The 22,970-nt window shown below is 36.8% G+C and overlaps 1 protein-coding gene across 1 annotated transcript; it reads right to left on the bottom strand.

The window, feature by feature from the left end:
• On the bottom strand, nucleotides 1-17,432 carry LOC128863192 (protein PALS2). The gene is made up of 11 exons (XM_054102210.1): nucleotides 17,333-17,432; nucleotides 13,955-14,026; nucleotides 10,297-10,431; nucleotides 9,481-9,954; nucleotides 7,316-7,414; nucleotides 7,101-7,262; nucleotides 6,825-7,035; nucleotides 6,585-6,755; nucleotides 6,369-6,529; nucleotides 4,086-4,160; nucleotides 1-276 (listed from the first exon to the last, which is right to left on the bottom strand). Exons 2-11 carry the CDS (start codon nucleotides 13,958-13,960, stop codon nucleotides 100-102), a joined length of 1,671 nt encoding a protein of 556 aa, XP_053958185.1. The 5' UTR covers nucleotides 13,961-14,026; nucleotides 17,333-17,432; the 3' UTR covers nucleotides 1-99.
• Nucleotides 17,433-22,970: the final 5,538 nt, after the last annotated feature.

Raw genomic sequence — 22,970 nt, 5'->3', positions numbered from 1 at the left:
TTAGTTTCTAAAAAGTTTTATTTTTATTTTAAACAATAGTTTGTATAAGATTTGAATATTGTGGGAATATTATATTATATTTTGAATAGTTCACATATTTTAGTATATCCAATCAACTGGTACCCACTGTTCTTCATGACTCATTTGATCGAGTACTTTCACTACTTGTTGAAAAGTATTATCAAAGTCATCATTTACAATAACCATGTCGAAATATTTTCCATATCGTCGTTGAACAAACGAGCTTTCCTCGACTGTGGCAATCAAATCATCTTCCTGAAAATATAACAAACACAACCAAGGATATGAAATTAAAAGCAAAACTAATATTAGCACGTAGATGTGTAGATTAATAATGTATTATTGAGCACAAACAAAGAATAAATCAATACACATATGCACATATAAAGTGTCTGCCAAAAGATGTCAGGGTAAAAAATTCCTAGATGGTACCTTTACTTATGTCGTCTTTGACATTTGTCAAGTAGACAGATATACAATTTTACACGATAGAACAACACGTTAAAATTATTGAAGATTATTATGAAAATAGTCGATCTTTAAGAACAACATAACGAAAAATTCCTAATATATTTGGTGGAAATGATTTGACAATTGAAAGGTTGGTGAACAAATTTCAAGAAACTAGTTCTGTCGAGGATAGAAAAAGGACGGACGGACCAAAACCTGGACGTTCTGTTGAAAATATTGCTGCTGCAGTGCAAAGTATTGCTGAACAACCTTCAACATCGATATGCCGACGTTCTTAACTATTAGGCATTTATAAATCGACTGTTTGGCGGAATTTACCTGTAGACGTGCTCATGGTGGATATTTAAATGAAGTCCTTTTTTACATATAATTATGAAGAGCCGTATTTTAAATAAAAATAGTAAAACCTGAAAGAATCTAAATGTTTACATGCTTACAGATTCACACCACAAATAAGAGAAGGAGCTCGGACAAACACCCAATAAAGGGTATAAACGCTAATTATATATGTATATAGTGTACTATCTCGTAAGTAGACTGAAAAATTTGCCCGCTTAAGGGAGGGGTCTCCTTAAGAGAGGTGTCCTTAGGAGCGAGTAAACTGTATATAGATATATATATGTTCCCCAAATATTTTTGTTTTCGTGCGTGAGGAGAGATGTTGTGGTCTCGTATAACTGAGCTTTAGTTTGAGAAAAATGCGCTCGCGTTTATGAATGAAATAGTTGTTGTTGTATTGAGGAACATTTTAGAATGCTTGGCAACAAAGCTTACTCGGCGCATAGGGCTGTTTCAGCGCCTATGAAATTATTTTGTTTTTGTTTGGAATTTTGACTGATGGACGACAAATTTTGTTGAATACCTAATGAATTAAGGGCATATATTTTTATTACAATAATATTTATGCATTATATGCATGCATACTTTGTATAACATACATACATGTTTAGTATAAAATTATCTACTTTCACGTGACAAAAATATAAAAAAAAAATAACTATAAAGTATTTTATATAAAAGCCCTACAAAAATAAAAATAGGCAAACCAAATAGACATGCACGAGTATATGTGCATGTATGCAGTACCTGGGCGGAAACAAATTGACACGGTACTTGCTTCTTGTTCATTTATTTTTGTGTATATACGAACAAACACATCGTTTCTCGCATTTGTAACTTGTTGCGATGATGTGCCCACTGGCCGTTTGATAAAAATTGAATGATGTGACTCATATTACTTACTCAATGTTTTTTACTACGAAATGCTTTTGTGTGTGCTAATGTGTATGAATTAAAAACAAAAGCAGACATAGTAGCAAAGAAAATGCTTTTCTTTTAGCATTTTGTGTGTTGCGTTTGATCAGTTCTTTTAAATAAGTGTATGTGTGTGTGTTAGGTGTGTATGACTATAACAGTCCTGTAACTTCTTCGGATACAAATATTGATTCCAAAAGCTGGCAGTTCACCAACTCTAACTTAACCAAATAATCATTATTTATTGAATATTAATTAAGTAAATAAAACGAGTAATATCGGGTGTTTTTTAGGAGCTTAAGAACTAAAAATGACAATACAAAACATAAATATTATTGGAAGGATTTTTTTTATTATACTCAGATAGATAATTTCATGGCACTTATTTTTTGTTGGATATAATATCCGGGCATATGTCCGCTGCGGCCACGAGTTATATGGTCCGTTCGATCAGCCCAATTTTTGGTTGCTTTTCCAATAAATCTAAATGAGCCGACGAGTTGTATTTTATAGAAATGTAAACCAAGAAACGTACGTCAAATTTACCACGTAGTCGAAGGACAAAGGAAAGGCCAAACAACACTTCGCTCTATGAACTTTGCGAACAGATTTTTTTGTTTTTGCAAAGTAAATTTCCATATGATGGCTTGCCAAACCTTACTGAACAGAAATCTCAACACAGTTTGCCATTATCAGTTGTCAAACTAAAGTTATCGATATCAATAGTTCTCATGCATCCAAAATAACACCCGATATATACGCTTCTGTATTCTATTTCTCCTCAGCCCACAACTTTTTTTCTAAACCAGAATCGAATAGCATACACCAATTCACAATTCACCACACCACATCAATTATTGTGCGGTTTATTCTTTAAGCAACTCCTTTTTGTTCTGAAGTGTACGACGAGGTAGTTTGATGCAAGATAAGTTGTTTTCCACAAAAGCTTTCAAATGTATAGTGTTATGTACATATTCGGTACCATAATCTGACCCATCCATTTTTATCTTTCGTTCCGAGTAACCGTAACCGAGAATTTCGTTTAAACGCGTTTTTCTTTTTAATTTCAAAAAATTAGGAACCGTTATGTTTTGTATTTATTTGGCTTCAGGAACAACATCAGCGAAAAGTCATACCATATGTGGGCATATATCTGTGTAAACTAAATCAAGTAAAGCTTCTGCTCGATCTCAAATTTTTAAACGAAGAACGCGTTTGTTTCCCTTTCACACAATCTACGCGGTTGCTAATTTTTCCGAAACCAATACAATTGGAAACACTTTCAACTTTCATTAAATGCAAATTTAATCCATTCTTCTATACCACAATTCCATGGATAAACCCCGTTTGGTGTATTCACCTATTCAGTTGCTATCAAACTTCGCCTACTGTTATAAATTCTATTTTTCTTATCATGGTATATTTTACAATACATTCATTGCCTTCAATATATGTAATATTACTTGGCTGCCATTTTTCATAATTTAACGTACCTACAAAAGATTCCCGTACAACTACGACACATATTCAACGTCTTCTGCAACAGCTACAGTTTTAGTTTTATTCGCGATCAAACACATATTAACATCACCTTCTGAATTAACTTTAATTATTTTCATGGGAAAATCGGAATGCCAAAATAACATTTTTACAGTTTTTTGTGTTTCGATCTCATCTTATTTTATTGAGACAGGTGCAAAAATTACCAACATTTTTAAATTGGACTTTTATTTTGAATAAAGTGCATTTTCACCTAATAATGTCAAACTTTACTTTACTTGAAAAAAAGGCGTAACACAATCGACGGTAAGTTTCTCTTTAGAATTTTCCACAGCTAATGCAAGTGATAATGATGTGATGATCTTCTCGTCAACGTAGAGGAACTTTGAATGGCGCTACCAAACCGAACCAAAGGTAAAAGTTTGCCTGAGGTAATTGCTTTAACAATTTAGCTTTCCGCGTAACTTTTGTGTCTTTGTACGCATCAAATAATGCTCTCCCGTGATTGCTGTGTTGTCGTAGTTGTAGCAATATGAGAAAAATTGTTCGGCTCTATCTTAAAATTATGTCAGCCAAAATACTTTCGTAACGTACTGAAGAATTTAGCCTACCTATGCTAATATTAAAGGGGGAGTTATTATTCGCATCTTATTCAAAACGGTTTTTTTGAAACCCTTATATTGGTTTTTGTAATGTACAAAGTTTAACTAGAATCTTCAACTTCTCATCGGAGTTTTGAGAAAATTGGAATTAAAAATACTCAAATAGTGTTGTACATATATAGTATAGTTACGAATCATGTAATATATTTCTGTTGTTAGGTTTTATTTTTGCATTACCTCATATAAAGAAGCAAGTGATTCCAAAGTGCGAGCACGTCTTGAGCTAAAACGAATTGAAGTTTGTCGATCGAACTGAAAGAGATAATACAATTTTTTTTATTTTTTTATTTCACCATAAAAATTATATATTAAAGGAATACGAATAGTAAAAATGAAAAGAGCTAATGAATACATAAAGTTTACTTAAATGAAAAGAGAAATGCTGAAACAGTTCATTAGGATATCGGGCAATGAGATTCAGTAATATGGAATTTCTTAAAAACCTTAACCTCTTGTCGAAGTTTCTAAAACAGAATCAGCATCATATTCAGATGCATGTATTACCCAAATTCCTTAAGAATTTTCATAGTCTAGGGTATTTGCTATGGTCCAAGTTTTTAAAGTAAAATGTTCCGTTCAGAGTCATTTAAAGACGTGGATCCAGAAAACATATTCCCAACGACATAACCTAATTCGAAACAATCAACAACAAGATAAATCTAATTCTGCAAACACAGTAAGACATTTTTCAAAATTTCATTGTGTTATTCAATAACGAAAGGCAATATCACACAATATCTCAAAATACATTTTATATATTATATATATATAATTGGCGCTTAGGGATAATCAGAGATTGATGCCTACAAGAATTAGTTAATTTCAATTTATTATAAAAATATTTCGGCACTTTGAATTCTATGAGTTTATAGATACATATACAAACTATATACCATAGATAATTGGTGAAAATAAATAGAGTCAAGTTTGCTATACACTAGGTCAGAGCACGTTATGTGTGGTACAATGAGATAAACAGCTAACTTTCGCATTGTCACTAAAGGCGTAAACGACACAGACATTCTTAATCTATGTAAAACAGAATACACATTACTCACAATTTTATTTATGTGGTCAGAACAGCTTAATATGGAATTAACAACGAAGTCTAAATTTCTAATTTTGTCAGAAAACGTAAGTTACTAACAAACAGTTTTAGAAAATCTTTAAGATGCTACTAACGGGCAACACATATGGTACGACTTTGCAGCATTTAGGCATTTATCACGGGCCCATTGCGAATTTGCAGACAAGTCACCTTTTATTATATATCACAAGCCCTCAACAAGACCAACACGGCTAGACAAAGAAAATTGAATATCGTCAGCATAACCGTGACTGACCCACAAAAATCCATCATTTGCAATAAATAAAAGAGGTCCAAGTACGGAATCTTGCGTACACCTTTTGAGTTCTTTCCGAAAGGTAACTGTCCATAAGATTAAGAGCTATTAGAAAAACCTAAGTACACATCTAGTGCACAAAATATTAGGTCTTGATCAGAGATAAAACTTTTTTATATTTCAATGAGGTCTATTAAACTAGGATTTGAATTTTGAATCTTGCTGACTATAGCAAGACTTGCAGCAGCAGATACATGGTTCTGTAATTTATTGGCTCATAAATCATTTATGAGAAGATTTACATTATAAATGCAATAGTAAGTTTTATACCCACCGAATAAAAAATATTAACTGGGAATTAAATCAAAACCAAAGGAGCCGCTGAAGAGATTATGATGCAAGCCGAAGGAGACTTGTCTAAAGAAGGGGGGAGCTAACATATCGTATCCAATGGAAGTTATGCCATAAAAGTTTGAATATTCATCTTGAAATTTTCTCACAGCCACCTGATTTCTATAGTATTTGCCTTGACATTCCCAAATTGCCATTTGGCTCCCTACGTGACTTTTGGGAAATTATTCGAAGCACTAACTGGTACAGCAGCAGGCAGCAGCTTCCGACTACTTATGAGACTAGGCAGTTGTCCGCAGTAATGCAGGAAAACCACAACACGGCCATACACACACACAACGGCAAGTAGGGAATTAAGGTTCGCAGAAAAAAGGTTTCACACAATGCCAAATAAATTGTCAATATGTTAGATAAAACTAAGGAGAACTCGTTTAATTTTCATAGTTTTGTTTGAACAACAACAAAGCATTTTTAAAGTGATTATAAAAAGTATCGTAGAATTGGTTGCGATTTACTGTGATTTGGGTTGTGCTCTCAAGTCGTGAGGTGTACGTAGAAAAATTAAATCGTTATAAAAAATTTCGTGCCTTTGATATATGGAAAAAATGCTCAGCAAAGTCAAGGAAAAAATTATAAAAAATCAAAGGTATTTTTAACAACTTCAAACATGCACTTTATTGTTCTAAGTTCTAATTGGCTTTTTCGTTGTTCACTCGGTAGACATAAGTATAGAGTTTCTAACGTTATTTGCTTCTAAATATCTTACCGTCAAATTTTTAGTAGAACCTGTTGCACGTCGTTCAGAATATATGTTTCGAAGTTGTTCCATTCCGGGAGCCGCAATAAAAATAACAAACGGCATTAAGTCTTGGCTGTTATGCAAGAATTTCAAGGTGCTAGGAGCGCAATCTAAGATACACATGCGACCTGAGAAAATCAATATGCTTTAGTAAGTGTCGACAAAAGACATAAAAAAACATACCACTTTTAATCACTTCTTTTACAGAATCCAAATGTACTCCATATAAATGTCCATTATGTTCACCATACTCTAAAAATTCATTTCGTTTAATTTGTTCTTCCATTGTTTCTCTATTAGTAAAATAATAACCGACTCCGTTTTCTTCTAGTGGTCGCTTAGGCCTGGTTGTATCTAGTATTTTAAAAATTAGAATTTTTTTATAATTTATAAACAAGATTGTTTATTTTATTGTAAACTAACGTGGTAAAATAAAACCAAAGCGTTCCGGGTCACTATTAACCAGACGATTTTTTAGAGTACGTCTACCAACTCCTGGAACTCCAATCAAAACAAGAGTCTTCCTTCGGAATGGCGGCATTCTAGTCACTTCTTCATATAACATCAAATCAGCTTTATCAAATTCGCAGTTTGCTATGGACTTATACATAGTGGTTTTCTTACGCTTTGAAACCTTTTTCAAAAATTAATAAAAAACTCTTATCTTGATCAATACATTATTAATACTATATAAATTACTCTTGTTCCACATATGCCGATCTTGTGAGCAAAATCAGCTTCAGGTACAACGAAAGCTTTACGTCTTTCTTCTAATTCCTGTGAAGGTATCAAACCAATTCGTTCCGTTTCATCTTGTAAATTTTTTGCTTGCCACCAATTCGGATCCTTTACACTCAATATCTGTAGAAAATACTGTAAGTGAAATCATATCATAAATTTTTAAATGAACAAACCTGTAAAATATCTCCCGATTTAAAAGGCAATCCAATATCCTTGCAAGGCAACAATGAGTCTTCCGACGGATTGTAATTAAATAAAGATCGCATAAAACACTAAAAATGAAAATTTTTAAAAGAAAAAGATATGACATAAACCCAAAACATGAAATATAATATTTAGATACACATACATAGCATGAGGTGGGATAATATGCAACACTTTCTTTGATGATCACGGAAAATATCCAAAAAATTAAATTAAGAAGGATGTAAGATGTAGGGTGGTTCATGTTTAAAAAATTCCAAAAAAAATCGTTTACCACGGTCTGTAGCGCTCTTCTGTTCTCTGGCCCCACAGGTAGTAACGCGGGGGTTCGAGGCAAAGTCGTTGCATGGCGAAACCGAGCGGACTAAATCTTGTGAAGGGAGGTCCAAATCTGCTGAAGGCGCTTTGAATAAACACGTCAAAGTGGCCGACCATGGAACCTTATCGTGCGAAACGCAGCCTCCGTGGTGTGCAAGCGTTGTCTCTTTTGGATTTTCAGGCACTGACGATCCCACTCAGCGCCTCTGTTGCTCCAAAACCTCGAAGAGACGCATTATTTCTCTAAAGACCCAGCGAGAACGATGCGCTGCTCCTAAGGCAGTGGAAAGGCTGACCGTGATCCCGGATAAAAGAATCTCCTTGAAGTAGGAAAAGCGACGGGAAACACATTCTCCGCCTCGAAATAGGCCTCCAATAGACAAAGGTCTCTGGACAACACCCAGAATGAGTGTCAAGAGACCTAGGCATTCGGTCCACCCACTACCTTGACGGAAAGAAATCTGCGGACAACTGGATCGGTTCTAATGAGTCTCTGTAAAGTATATAACGCTATCTTTACGATACTGGCATCGACTATTCTCAGTGGAGCTCATGAGGCTGCTAAAGCTTTTTGACCGCTATTTATGGTAGTTAAACGGCCATTCAGGAGGCTAGAGTTCGTGAAGGTGGTAATGAATTGTCGGCAAATGTCAATTAAGGCTTGTTGAAGAGGGTCGCATGTTTTGAAGAGAGTTGCAATGGGTTTAGAGATAAAGTACAAGAGCAATGAAATTTCCTCTGGCGGTTGGGGAAGCTTCGGAATGTAGCAGTTAAAAAACAGAGGAAATGGATAGCAGTCAGTTCCTTCCCTTACTCTCCTGCGCCGAGAGAATTCTTCTAGTACCTCATGCACGATATCGTATTTCTTTCAACATTCATAGCTTGTTCGAGAATTTCAGTTTTTTCCAGCAAAATTTCGACTGAAAGCTCAAATTATTTTAAGTGAAATTGCTAAATTTCGGTTATCAGTGCCAATCGCTTTCAAGGGCTTTATATTTGATTAGGAAGTTGGGGCAGAAATTGTTAGCCTTCATTACCTACCACCTATATGGGAAGTTAAATTATATATATACATATTTAATTGGCACTCACAGCCTTTTTAGGTGTTTGGCCGAGCTCATTCTGTCATTTGTGGAGCGTGTCTGCTGTTCCGTGCGAGATGTTGTTTCACAAATGGAGAAACCTACAGTTATAAGCCGACTTCGAACAGCAAATATTGATTTTTTATGAGGAGCTTTTTCATTGCCCTCCGAAGGGCGACCGCTATTGGAAAACAACTTTTTCTTAATTTTGATGTTTCACAGAAATTCGAAATTACGTTCTCCGAATTCCGAATTCGAATTCCATTGTAATCACGCACCAACACGGAGAGTTGACCTAATGGAGGAACTCGTAGGTAGATAGTGCTAGTGGTGGTGCCAATAAAAGCATAGACAGAGAAAATCTGATTAACTTCATCAGCAACATAAAGAGGCTAACACAACCCCAAATTAGTCACCCCTCTCCTTTTCGTCCTATCGTTTTTTCCTTCTCCTCTTTTCCCCCTCTTGCAATGGATCACAAAGTATGAACCAAACTTCTTTCGTCCAAGTGGGCACACATTCAGGGCAACCATTACTACCTACCTACCTATAATAGGAGTCACAAAATTGGCTTGATGACTCAGACACAATATGTATTTGTATAAACATGTAGACAAAAATAACATTGTTAGTGTGCCGCCCGTAATGGACCGCCTTTTAACTGTACGTAAAAAAATTTGGTAAGTGTACAGGTTTAATCAAATTTATTTTTATTATTCATGACTAATACTCACCGTCAATTTCTTTCCTGGTTTTTCATTTATATCATCGTAGTTCGGGGAAGAAGATTCTCGAACTTCATCATCTACATGTGGTGCAATTTTTAAAGTAAGATTGTCCTTCGCGCGATTTACTTCAATTTGCAAAGCTTCCGGTGTGTTAACCGGAGATCCATTAACCTCCAGAATAACATCACCTGGATGCAAAAGTCCTTGCTTAGCGATAGCGCCGCCCGAGAGAATACGCGCCACCACCAATAGCTTTTGTGGATTGACTTCAACGGTAAATCCCAAGGGTTTATTTTCAACTCGCCGAAGCCCAACTATTCTCACTGCTTCCACTGTCATTTTATTAGAAAGTATTTCAGAAGGAAAAAGATAATAGCTTTTATTAAAGGGCATCAATTCCAATTTATTTGATGATTGGTCCAAATGTTTGTAGAGACACTGATATACTTGTCCTATTTCATCATGAGCACGCAATAGACCCTTATGTAATTCAGAATAAATAAAACGCATGTTATTTTTTATTATTTTCAATTTCTCCGACTTTTACTAGTAGTCAATAAAAATTAAACAACATATGTTTACTATATTTATATCAGTAGTTTTATCTATTCGCGACTTGCTAACGCTTTGCGAATCGAATACGCCTAGTAATTAGTGCAGTTTAAATAAATATTATATATTTATTTTTTCAAGCAAATAGTAAGGAATATATTATATTAATAAACCGATGTTCCAGGTAGCTATATCTTTAATAGATATACTTAAGCGTAATAATTATTTATAGAAATAAAAAAAATATTGAATAAAATATGGAAGTCTCACCCTGATATGCGGATGTATAAGTATCTTCGCAAGTTCTCGTGACTCCAAACGACGTGATGGCGAACACTTTCTAATAATATCGTCACAGATTTGTTTATTATTCAAATTTACGGGCAGTATTGTGTCAGCAGTTGCCTGAAAAAGTGAAGATCTTTTTAAGTAAATTTTGGGCTACAATATGTTCACATAAATATATCTATATTATCCACTTTTTCGTGCTTAACTCCCAACCCATAATTTAAATGCGAGATTACCCATACAAAATCTGAGATTATAAAATAATCTTAGATTATATCTATCCTCTTTTACCAGCAACCCTGTTTTTTTCTGTGTTATAGATAACACAGGTCTGCAAAAAAATGGGTTCGGAATGTTCAATAAAAGTGTAGTGTCATTTCCGAAGTAATTTTTTGTGTAGAATCCGAATCCGGGGTTTAAATTCCTTTTAAATGCCGTTGATTACATAGTCGAAAAATTCACAAACATGGAAACTACAAAATGCGATATCTCAGTGAAAAATAAAGATATTTGAGCAAACTCAACGGCATTTAAAAGAGGAGGACTTATACTTTAAAATACAATACTATGTTTACTTTTTTATGAAGAGCAAAATCTGCGTAGCTACATAACCTCAAAAATGGGCAAAAACAGCGTTTTTTGCACTTTTAGGTTAGGATATCTCAAAATCCTGACGTGATAGAGCAATTTAAACCCCGGATTCGGATTCTACGCAAAAAATTACTTCGAAAATGACCCTACACTTTCCTAGAACAAAACGTTGTTGACCTGTGTAATTATTTTAAGGGGTTACATGGGTTTCGTCGGGTAAACAAAAGGCATATTTTCAATTTTTTTTTTCTATGTAAAAAATTATTTATTTAATTCAAACTTTTTTCTGTCTTATAGATACATATTTAAAGAATAATTTCTGAAATTTTCAAGAAAAAAACTCCTCCATTGTGACGTCATTTCCGGTGACCCCTCGAAAAAAAGGTGCGTCCGCGTTGTCAGCATAACTCCCGACAGGCTCATCAAAAATGAAAAAACAAAAATAAGTGCTTTAGTTAAGACCATAAACTCGTGCTTGAACGAAGGAAAGAAAAACAAAGTAAAAATTGGAATTTTGGCAGACATTCTTGCAAAAAAAATTAAAATTTCGGTCAAATTTGCTTGACATTTTGTTTTTTTTAAATAGTTGTGATTGAAAAAAACAAAATCCTTCGTTCAAGCACGAGTAAATTGTATTTCGAACACCTGCGTAAAATTTCATCAAGATCGGTTGAGTAGTTTTCGAGAACATTTGACAACCGACTTTGAAAACACAGTTCCGAGAGAAACGCGTTTAAAGTTTTGAATAACAATAAAAGTGGCTTGGAGCGCACACATTCCAAAGGCTGTATCTCCGAATTTATTATTCGTATCGACTTGAAAATTTAGGATAATATTCCTGAGATGTTGTAGAAATTAATGAACCAAAAAAATAAATCGATTTTTTAAACCAACGAAACCCATGTAGCAACCCCTTAACGAATGTAAAAAGAAACGTCAAAGCAAAAACTAAATGAAATGACCGCCGGCAAAGAATGGGAAATTCTAGAGTTAGGCACATTCGACGGGGCCAATATACAGGGTGTGCTAAAAAATATTAGAAAAGCAAAAATTTACATAACCATTGCATGTATGTAATTGCCCTATTTTACAGAATTTGGCATTCATTATTTTAAAAAGAAATAATAAGAAACCAAATTAAATAGTTTTATCTTGGGTTTATTCGCTTTTCTTAGTTTTAAATATATATATATATGTATTTTCAAATAACGATAACAAAAAAAATTTAACGCACGAAGAGAAAATCTGTATTATAATTAATGTATAAATTAAGTTTTATGTTGTTATAGTTATTTTATTTACAGCAATATAACTCGCTTCTTCAATTCCAACTTTACAACTGATCACTTAAAATTAAATGCTTCTAACTCTAGCCTATTATTTATTACGCATCATGATATTGCTGTACCGCAATTCCACATTCCTTAACAAAGTTACGTTATTTTAAGCCGCCCGCACAAGTAAACAACAATAAAGTGCTAAGCCGGTTCTGATACTCTGTTATCATTAATGATCATTAGCGCTTAGGTAAATTAACCCAGCATATATTTCAAGAGTAGCAGCAAAGGGATACTAGCTGGTATGTTAACTTATATACATATCTTAAAAGCATAGAAACAATCAAAGCAAACGTAGCAGCATTGCGGCTATTGCTCAAGTTACTTCGCTGTCTTCTGAACAACTGATTAGACGAGTGTGTAAATACGTGTGAAATGAAAGGGCTGAAATCTGCTATCGAGCCCCCAATGACGTGGCAGTCCAAGTTATGCGGAAAAGATTTTAGTGGTGCGGCCAAGATCAGACCGTTAACCGGCTCTCAGCGAATTCGAAAGAATCAGATGATTGGCTAACGTAGCAGGCGGTTTGTGTACGAAAAAGCCGAGATTGTATTGGTGATATGCGAAAAAAAACAATGCAGTATACGCCCCCGTTACTTTTTTGCGATCTGAAGAACGACTGATTGGACGAGCTTATGAATACGGGTAAATGAGCGTTCAGAATTCTGCAGCCAAGTCCCCTATGACGTCGCAGCTGAATTTACTCTCACAATTCTATTTCCATTTCGGACGTCCAAACCTGGTATATATCATCATTCGGTAGACAAAGGCGCAAAAGTTTTCACGTTCGCAGATGCGCCACACTTGCTTAAATGAAGAATATTATATGGCGTTACGATATCCAATATTTGTTTGAGCATTTCCCAAGCCTTTAGACATTACAAGGAACATATCGTCCCCTTAGTATAACAATAGCCTATGTGCTCATAGGCTATTATTTTTTTATTGATTTTTTGGATTCTCCATAGTCGATTTTATATGTGGTCAAAATTTTATCAAATTTTAGTTCCACAAAGTGGGTCAAAACGTCAGTCAAAAAATAATAAATATTTACAGACATAACGAGATTTGAGTGAGAGCTACTTTCGACAAAAAGTTTGAAATTCATTTTCTCAAAACATCAAAAAATGTATAGGCTATTTTAATACTAAGGAGACGATATATTGTGATTCCCTTATATACATTTCAAGACCTTTCCATCGTTAAATAAAGCTCCATGGAATTCTTGTACGAAAGCACAGACGGACAGTACAAACCTAAGTTTTTTTTATTGTTATGGTTTTCGCTTGCCGATAGGTTTGGTTTTATGTTTTTGCTTAAGATGACAACATGATTTGTTAAGACCAAGGATTTCTTTAGGGGTTTCTAGTGTGACATTAGCTTGTATCTAAAACATGCAATTTAGTTTCTGAAACATGCAATCTATAAGTAATTTCTAAAACATGCAATAAGCATTTCAAAAGAAAAATGTTTTTGTAAGAGAAAAAAATGTAAGGATATGTTCCAGCTTCAAATGTTTTGTCCGCCATATACCAAAAGACTAAGAATGATGGCTCACACATTTTTGAAGTACTTAATTAACATCTGTAGTTCTTTTCTTTGAATAGTTTTTGAGGATGTAAAATATTCTTAACTCTTATGCAAGCGTTTTGCAAATGTTAGCTTTTACATTAATACACTTTAAAATTTTATTTTGCTTCGAAAATACAAACCTTCATAATAGGCGTTCGTAGAAGTGAATTTATTCGCCGACAAAACGAATACGCGCCAGGTTGCGAATTTTTCTGAAATATAAAGTGAGGTACAAGTTTTTAACAGATTAAAAAAAAATTACTTAAAGTGGTGTTGTTAAGCATTAAAAAATTTTGCGAGAATTCGTCTACATAATGCCTTTGATATTTCAATTTTGACTTTAATTTGCAAATATCACCACTAGAAAATTTAAATAAAATATTTTAAATTAACTGATATAGATACGCACTTTTTTATATATCGTATTATTTTTTGTCTTTAAGCTAATGTAATAAAGAACGCGAGTATGTTTGACAATAAAACCACATTTAAATAACTAAATAACGAGGACTTTAATTCTTGGCTGGAAACATTTCATTAGAACTTACAGAAATTTCAATAAGTGCATTGAAAACGGAGAATCGCATAGACGATTGGCTGTATTTTTGAAAAAAAAAATTAAACTTTGGGTAGTGGCCGCAGAAGTTCCCGCAGGTGGGAACTAATAATTTTTCAAAGAAGTTGTCGTCAGAAAATATATCACCATTAATTCTTTGAAAATCTTTTCCAGATCTGTCCATTTAAAATTCGGAAAGTTTTATTTAAAGGTTTTTAAGCGAAATTTACGAGCACTATATTGTATATATCCATACTCCAAGCCATATTCTTCCAGCTCATCTCTATTTTCGTCAAAACCACGGAAGATTTCGTCGAAGTCTTGTCAACTTCGAGACCTTCGAAAAACAGGTTAACAATTTAGTTGTTATCCAAAGACAATCACTCCGTCTCGTTCTTTTCAACGTTTCCTCCGCGGCCTAAAATTTCAGTATTTTGAGCTGTTTACATAAAATATTGGGTAGTCGAAAAAGTCTTTTCGTATTTCTAATCAAACTTCAACTCATTTTTTTTATATTTATAATGAATTTTATTAAACCAAATATGTACCGTTTTGGTCGACCACCTTTTGCCATTTTTCTTCTAGAGACATTATTCCATCAGTGTAAAACTTTTGTGGTTTCTCGGCGAAAAACTGCGACAAGTAATTTTCACAGGCTAGCGTTGCCCTGATGTAAGACGACGCCCTCTCTGCTGATCAGTTCTGGCCGTTTTTTTGCTTGCTTCAATCTCATCGGTTGTTGACAGTAAAGTGTAGAATCAATCGTTCGAGCAGGCTGGAGCAGCTCATAGTGGATGATTCCTTTCCAATCCCACGAAACACACAGCATAACCTTTCGAGGCGTCAATCCTGGCTTTGCAACCATTTTTTGAGCTTCACCACCCTTGCACCATGATCTTTTTCGCACATTATTGTCGTATTTGATCCACTTTTCGTCTCCTGTTACCATTCGCTTCAGAAATGGTTCGATTTCATTTCGTTTCGGCAAAGAATCGCAGATGTTACAATAATTCGGTCCATTAAATTTTTCACATACAATTCATGTGGTACCCAAACATCGAACTTCTTTTTGTAACCAGCCTTTTTTAAATGGTTCAAAACCGTTTGATGATGAATGTTTAGTGCCTTGTCGATGTCATGACAGCTTATGTGACGGTCCTGGTCAATAGTTTCCATAATTTCATCGACTTTTTCAACGATAGGTCGACCGGAGCGAGGTGCATCTCTCACATACAGCACCGTCTCCGTAAACTTCACAAATTTCATTGGTGGCTTGCGTGGCATTCTTCCCTTTTTTATACAAAAATTTCAAAATATAGCGAATTTCTTCATTATTTTCACTCATTTTTGAACAACTATAACTTTTTTTTGGTTAAATGAAGCTTAAAATGTCACCTTTCTATCACCATATGATATGATCTGTATAGCATAAGAATTACCTCCATCCAACCGCTCGTCTCGATTTTCTTTCAGACTTTTGTAGACTTCTATAATTACACTGTGGAACAAATTCAGGTTAGCAAAAATTAGGCCCATTCTGAGAGTGGCGGGTGAAAATAGAGGCGAAATTAAAAGACCCGTATCGCGCCGTTTTTTATGTTAGTTCGAATTTTTTTTTAATCGGCACTCGAAGTTCGAAATCGGAGTAAAATTTTTTATATGGTTTTTTGGCTATAACTCGTCGACTAATTGATATTTTTTCAATATGTAAAAGCCAAATTATTGCTAGAGACCTGTGCAACAATTACAATTTTTGAAAAAATTGATTTCGAAAATTTTTGTGGTACTTATGAAGCAATATACTGAAAATCCGCCGACGTTACCGCAATACTTTGTCACTCCATACAGGCAATAGCGACTTTAACAAAACCACTTGTGAGCCATAGAACAAAGGCTTGCGATGTGGCGCATACAAATGAACGAGTAAAAATTCAAGCAAGTTACCTTTACGCTAAGCATACACAATTGCCTACCATTGATATTAAAAAACGTACGGACTGTGAAACTTATCTGGGGTCCATTTAGACAGGCGAGGGACTTGGCGTAAGCACTTCGAACGTAAAAAAGCTCAACAAAATCTAAAAGCGTGTAGTTTTCACTGGTTGATTAACTTTTACTCGCCGCTTTGCTTGGACTACGAAGTTATGCTATATACCCCTATGTTAAGGTCAATCTGGACCTATAGGTCTGAGCCAAGAATTATAGAAATAAGATTGCGCCCATCAGAGTGTGTGACGTCATCCTAGCCTAGATGTGCATTGTTGCCAACTCTTTGCAATAAATTTAGTGTTTTTTTATACTCAAAATGCGAAAATTTTTAAGTTGGTGTTTGTTTCTTTTTTTAGTTTGAGGCTATTATGATACAAATTATTTTGACATATTGAAACTGAAATGGATAACCCTGTTTAAACGTTAGATGGTGCTTGTTTAACTAATATAGAGATCTTCATGGGGAAATGGTTTTGTGTTAACAAATTTAAAAACTTGAACTACAAATAACTCGAAAATTATCCTTTTATTCAAAGAAAATAGCACACCAGCCCTCCAACACTATCACTTTTACACCAGAATCAGATGTTCTCATTTCAAAGCCAACACAAATGAAATGCATAAAATGTATGACACTTTGGTGTAGTATATCAATATAACGCCCATCACCGTCTTAACATCATTAACGAAAACGCATCTACCGTATACTTAATTTTGTGACTATCTTACATACTTGACGAATATTTCTTGCTTTGAACTTATCAACAAAAGCTTTAAACCAACTATAACAACCATTGAATATTCTTCCTAAAATAATGTTTTTATTTCTCAGTAAATAAAGAAATAGTAGCCACACCCAACAACGTCCTATTCTTGTCACTGCACAAGAAGGAAACGATGAGTATAAAATTATAACAGAACGTATTTGCACTTTAGTTTCTTTATTAAATGTTGACTTCTCAGGAATATTTACCTCTAAATTACAGTTCGGAACCGACTCAGCTAAGTAAAGTGAGTGAAACTAATTTCAAAGCTAAAATGATATCTAGTAATGAACGATAAAAATGTCCACTATATCGATAATTTATTCTTACATTTGAACTAAAGCAACACAATCTATTTTGCCTTTAAACAATCCCATATCTATTGCTCGTCAAAAATGATAAGAATTTAGCCAGGGTGCTGACTACATATACCGCTTTAATTTTTCTTTGCTAAATTGTATTTCTACCCCATCTACCACAATAAGCTTAAAATCTACCGCATTTTATAATATCCAATATTTTCAATAAGCAGTAACTTTCATTAATACATTTATTATTTTTTAAATTGTTCTCGTTAACATGAGCAACTTGTAGTACAATACTACACTTTTAATGAATAAGTATATAAATATAGTCCTTTTTACGTCTAGGGCATAAGCAATGACAAAGTACAATATACAATATTATTATATCCAACAAAGGCGGACAAATTTTATTTTATCATATTTTGTTATTTAAAAATGAAACATGACAGACACTTTGATTTAATAAGTTTGCATTTAAAAATTTGTCCAAGTACATATATACTTATGTACTATTTGAATTTTTGTAGGAAATAAGTCGGAGTATTTCTTGACACATCTATGTGCTTAACTACTTTTCGGTAATCCACAAGTTCGAAACCAGGGATATGAAATACCAAATAATAGAAAAACAGTTTTCTAATGGAGGCAGGGCATCGGCAGGCGTTGATAAACCTCCGAGTGTATTGAAAAAGCTCCTCTTAAGAACCATCTACCATTCGGAGGCATCATAAAACTGTAGATCCTCACATTTGTGAACAAACTGCCAGATGTACACCACATATAGAAACAAACAGATAAAACACCCAACAAAAGGTAGGTAAGGTTAGGTTAGCCTGGTTGGCAGTAAGCCACGCATAGACCTTTTGGTCCCTAGCGATACCAGATGGAGACCGACCTCTATGAATACCTAAAGTAGACATCATGTAGGATGCCAGCGCTTTTGGCGATTCTAAGTAGGGCTGGGAGCTCCGCTTTTGAGACGTCTTCCAGACCCTCAAACAGTGGGGCTCCCAGGCATCTTAGTCGTGTTTTTGATAATGCCGGACAAACGCACAGAAGGTGTTCTAAAGTCTCCTCAACATCCTCTCTGCATTTTCTGCATTTGTCCGTGTTAGCAATCCCTATCTTGTACGCATGTGCAGTCAATAGATTGTGATCTGTTAGCATACCTATGATAGTTCTGCATTCCTTTCGCGAGAGCGTAAGTACGAATTGAGTAAGTTTTTTGTCGTTAGTTCTACACATGAGTTTTGCTGTTTTGCATGTGGTCAGGTTAGTCCACCTAGCTTTAACTTGCCTTTTCATGTGGTCGTCCATTTCATTGTATATTGTGTTTAGCGGTCTCGGTATGTCGTTCTCTTGTTCAAGTGGTAGTCTCACAGCACTTTTTGCTATCTCATCTACTATTTCGTTCCCTATAATGCCTTTGTGTTCAGGTACCCAGTAGATATGCAGCCTACTGTTTCCGGCTAGCCTTTCTATGGCCTCCCTGCTCCGTCGAACATTTTTGGACTTAATACAATATGAGCTTATTGTTCTTATTGCTGCTTGACTATCCACGTATGTATTAATTGTTGAGTTCTTTCTTGTTCTAGTGTAGACTAGCTCCGCGGCCTTCCCCACAGCAAAAACTTCCGCTTGGAAAATACTGCTGTGGTCTGGCAGCTTGATAGATTGCCTTATTCCTAGTTTTGAGCAGTAGATACCCGCTCCCACTCCGTCTGGAGTTTTCGAGCCGTCTGTATAGATGTGAAAGGTTCTATGGCCAGGCTTCATGCCTTTGTGCCATCCCTCCTCTTCAATTGTAGTGCGGAACCTTCTTTCCCAATTAAAGTACGGAGTCATGTAGTCTGTGCCACCTGAGCTCCACTTTCCTATTTTGCTGTGACCGAAGGTTCTGCAGATGAATACCCCCGCAGCCATTAGCCTCCTCGCGGATTTCGCTGCCAGGTTTTCTGCCATGAGGTCAATAGGTGGCATGCTGAGTATCATTTCCAGCGCCGCCGTTGGAGTGGTCTTCATCCCTCCTGTTATGCACAGGGCAGCGAGTCGTTGAATCCTTTCCAGCGGCATTAAGTATGTCAGTTTTTTTGTCGCAGTCCACCATACTAAGGTTCCGTACAGCAATATCGGTCTGACTACTGCTGTGTAGCACCAATGCACCAGGGAGGGTGATAGATCCCAAGTAACGCCCAGCATTCTTTTACATGCGTACAACGCATTACTGGCCTTTTTCACCCTCTCCTCAACGTTGTGCTTCCACAGCAATTTGCTGTCCAATATTACTCCGAGGTACCTTGTATAATCTTTGAGAATTAGTTCGTTGTTGCCTAGCTTCGGGAGGTTCCACGCCGGAACTTTGTACTTCCTGGTAAAAAGTACCATGTCCGTTTTTCCCGCGTTTATCCCTAGCCCTGCGCGAGATGCCCATTGATGTATCGTTTTGAGAGTGCTGTTCATCACATTACTGATGGTGTCCAGGTACTTTCCCGTAACTACTATAGCTATGTCATCGGCATATGCCACTAGTTTAGGTGCCCCTCTGTCAAGTTTCTTAAGAATTTCATTTGCTACTAGTAGCCATAATAGCGGCGATAGTACCCCACCGCGGAGTACCTCTGCATGCATATTTGGTGACGCTCGCATCGTTCCACTCCGCTCTTATCTTTCTGCTAGCTAATAGCTGCCTTATCCATAGATAAACCGCGGGTTGCACATTAAGTGACTCTACGCTATTTAGAATAGCATCTTTTGTCACGTTGTTAAAGGCTCTGATATATCTAGAAATACTCCTTTTCTATGTTTAGTACAAGTGAGTGAAGTGCAGTTTCAGTGCATCTGCCTTTAGTGTAAGCATGCTGCGCCTTGGATAATTCGTCCGGCGCAATTGTGTCTCTAATGTATGTATCTAGAATCTTCTCTAACGTTTTCAGGAGAAATGAAGTCAAACTAATGGGCCTGTATTCTTTTGAGTATAGAGGGTTGCTTTTTCCCGCTTTTGGAATAAACACAACCCTCGCTTCCCTCCACAATACAGGAACGTAGCTGAACCTCAGGCATCCCCTGAATATCGTTCTTAACCATGGTACCACAAGGTGGCTTACCTTTTGGAGCATGGCTGGGAAGATTCCATCCAGTCCTGGCGATTTATATGGGACGAAACTTTGTATAGCCCATTCTATTTTGTTGGTTATAATTACGTTCGTCGGGATTTCGTGCACAATATCTCCTCTAGGTTCGAGATCTGCAATGTCCGCACACCCTGGAAAATGTGTACTGGCTAGGCCTTCTAGAGAGTCCTCCCAGCTGTCAGCACACTCCCCGTTAGTTTTTCGTATTGTTCTTGGCATAGACGGATTCTTGGATAGCAGTTTCCTGAGTCTAGCCACATCGTTAGTGTCTTCCATACTGCTACAGAAGTCTTTCCAAGATTCTCTCTCTATTAGCTATTTCTAGGCTACTCTGAAGAATATAAGTAAATAGTGACTCACCTCGGTCGTTTATATCTGCACTTCCCCAGACCGTGTGATGTGCGTTTGCGTCCGTTCCTATCACCAGAGCATGCTTCTTTCTGGCAGCTGTTTCTACCAGCTTCCGAAGTTCCGTCTGTGGTGCTTCTTCATCATGTGGCATATAGTAGGACCCAAAGAATAGCGTCTCATCCTTGCAGCCCTCCAGCGCCACCACTGTCAGGTCGTCTGAAGAGAGATTATTATCAATATAAGAACATTTACTTTTTTTGACCATTATCACTGTTCTTACCTTATTTTTTACAATCGGGATGTATGTGTTGTAGTTGTGTGACTTTAGACCGGAGACTATGTTGCCCGATGCTATCCATGGTTCCTGGACTAGAGCCACATCGTAGTCGACTCGCTCTATGTTGAGCAGGAGCTCGGCTGAGGCGTTCTTACTTTTGTGGAGGTTTATCTGAAGGACTTTCAGCATCTGGCCTCAGTACCTTCTCGGGGTTGGATACTACCTCCAAGTCACCCTTCTCCACTTCCTGTATATTGAGGGAGGCTTCCAGGATCTCTTCTATACCGAGATCCTTTTCCACCTCCCCCGCAGCGAGCGTGTTGTGGTTTTCGTCTGTCGGGTTGCGCTTTTTGAGGCGAAGGTGCACGCTGCCAACTCCCCAAGCCATCCTCCCGAATCGCGCGTAAAGCAGGTCCTCTGCCGGCTTGTTGATTTGGATGATGTAGTCCTGGCCACCATCAGCAGTTGCTGGTTTTGCCACACTCAACACTTTCCAATCGTCTGTCGGCACGTCCGTGTTTTGTCGTTGTAGTAGTCGCAGCGCATGTTCCGGTTTTACCACTCGCGGAATGAAAACCTTTGCCTTCGGTATTGAGGGAATGCAGCTGCGATCAACAATTTCCAGTGATGCCCCCTCCCACAGGCCGTGAAGCGTTTTTACCGCTTCCTTTAGCCATGTGAGCGTGGGATCATCCTTGCATTTTATGATTTTGACGCCGCTGAACCACCCTGCTTCGTCGAATGCTGGCATGGGTGCGTCCGGCTCTGCGTCCATTTTTGTAAACAAGGCTTCCAGTAGCTTCATTTCCACTACCTTCCACCGTTCCTGCGACATTCGCCCCAGCTGGTCGCTACGGTCAGTGAGTGCCACTATGAGGTGTCTCTTGGCAATTTCACTGGCCGCTGCCGCTGCTTTCGACGTCGTAGGTCTTTCGTCACCGTTTTTCGGTTTAGCCGTCTCGTGCCTGTGCTTCTGCTTTTTTGATGGCCCTGAGGCTTCACTATCCGCAGAACGCTGCCTCTTGATGGCTAGCTCTTCTTCGATTTTGTTCGCATATTTCGGATTGGAAGCCGCGAACATTGGCTTTGTTGCGTAGAAGGCCCGGCCATTTTTGATCTCCTCTCTGGCCCAAGCCAACCGTTCCTCCTGTTGCTGCGTCAGGTTGGACTTGCTGCCAAATCGGTCACAAACTTTGACCGCGGCCTTGTATCGGGCTTTGGTCTTCAACTTCTCTTTATCAGGCTTGATCCTTGGTCTGATCTTGTTATCCGAAGCAGCACCATTGGATCCAGCCGGAGAACGCAGAAGAGCCTCTTCCTCAGCTGTGTTAATGCTCCCGACGCTTTCGTGGTCCGAGTCTTCGTTGACAACGGCACCTCCGCGCTGAAGAGCGTTGTGTGTGTGTTTGGCAGTAGAATTACGACCACTGTACCCTGGTCCCGCTGCAATGGAAAATTTGTTGCTTAAATTTTTACTTGTATTCATCTTTTTCGTACGACCACCTGCTCGACGAGGCGAGCGCACTGCCACTAAAAAATGTTTACAGTTTGCATACTAATTGAAATTCTGGCGGCATTTAGTTTATATCTCAGTAATTAAAAACTCAACATCGCAGAATGTTTGTGTTGTTGTAGACATATTCGCTAAAATCTAAATTTTTACTAAAACTGTGTTACCTGACTTCTTTAAATAAATGGCATCCGCAAATGGGAGCGGTATTAAATTTTGCATTGCAATACTCGTTTTGGTACAAATTTAGGAAAAAATTTGAAACAAATTTCT

Source organism: Anastrepha ludens, chromosome 5 (assembly GCF_028408465.1).
Source record: "Anastrepha ludens isolate Willacy chromosome 5, idAnaLude1.1, whole genome shotgun sequence".
Lineage (NCBI taxonomy): Eukaryota > Metazoa > Arthropoda > Insecta > Diptera > Tephritidae > Anastrepha > Anastrepha ludens.
Note: the sequence above shows the minus strand (reverse complement) of the source record. Positions and strands in the feature narration are given on the sequence as shown.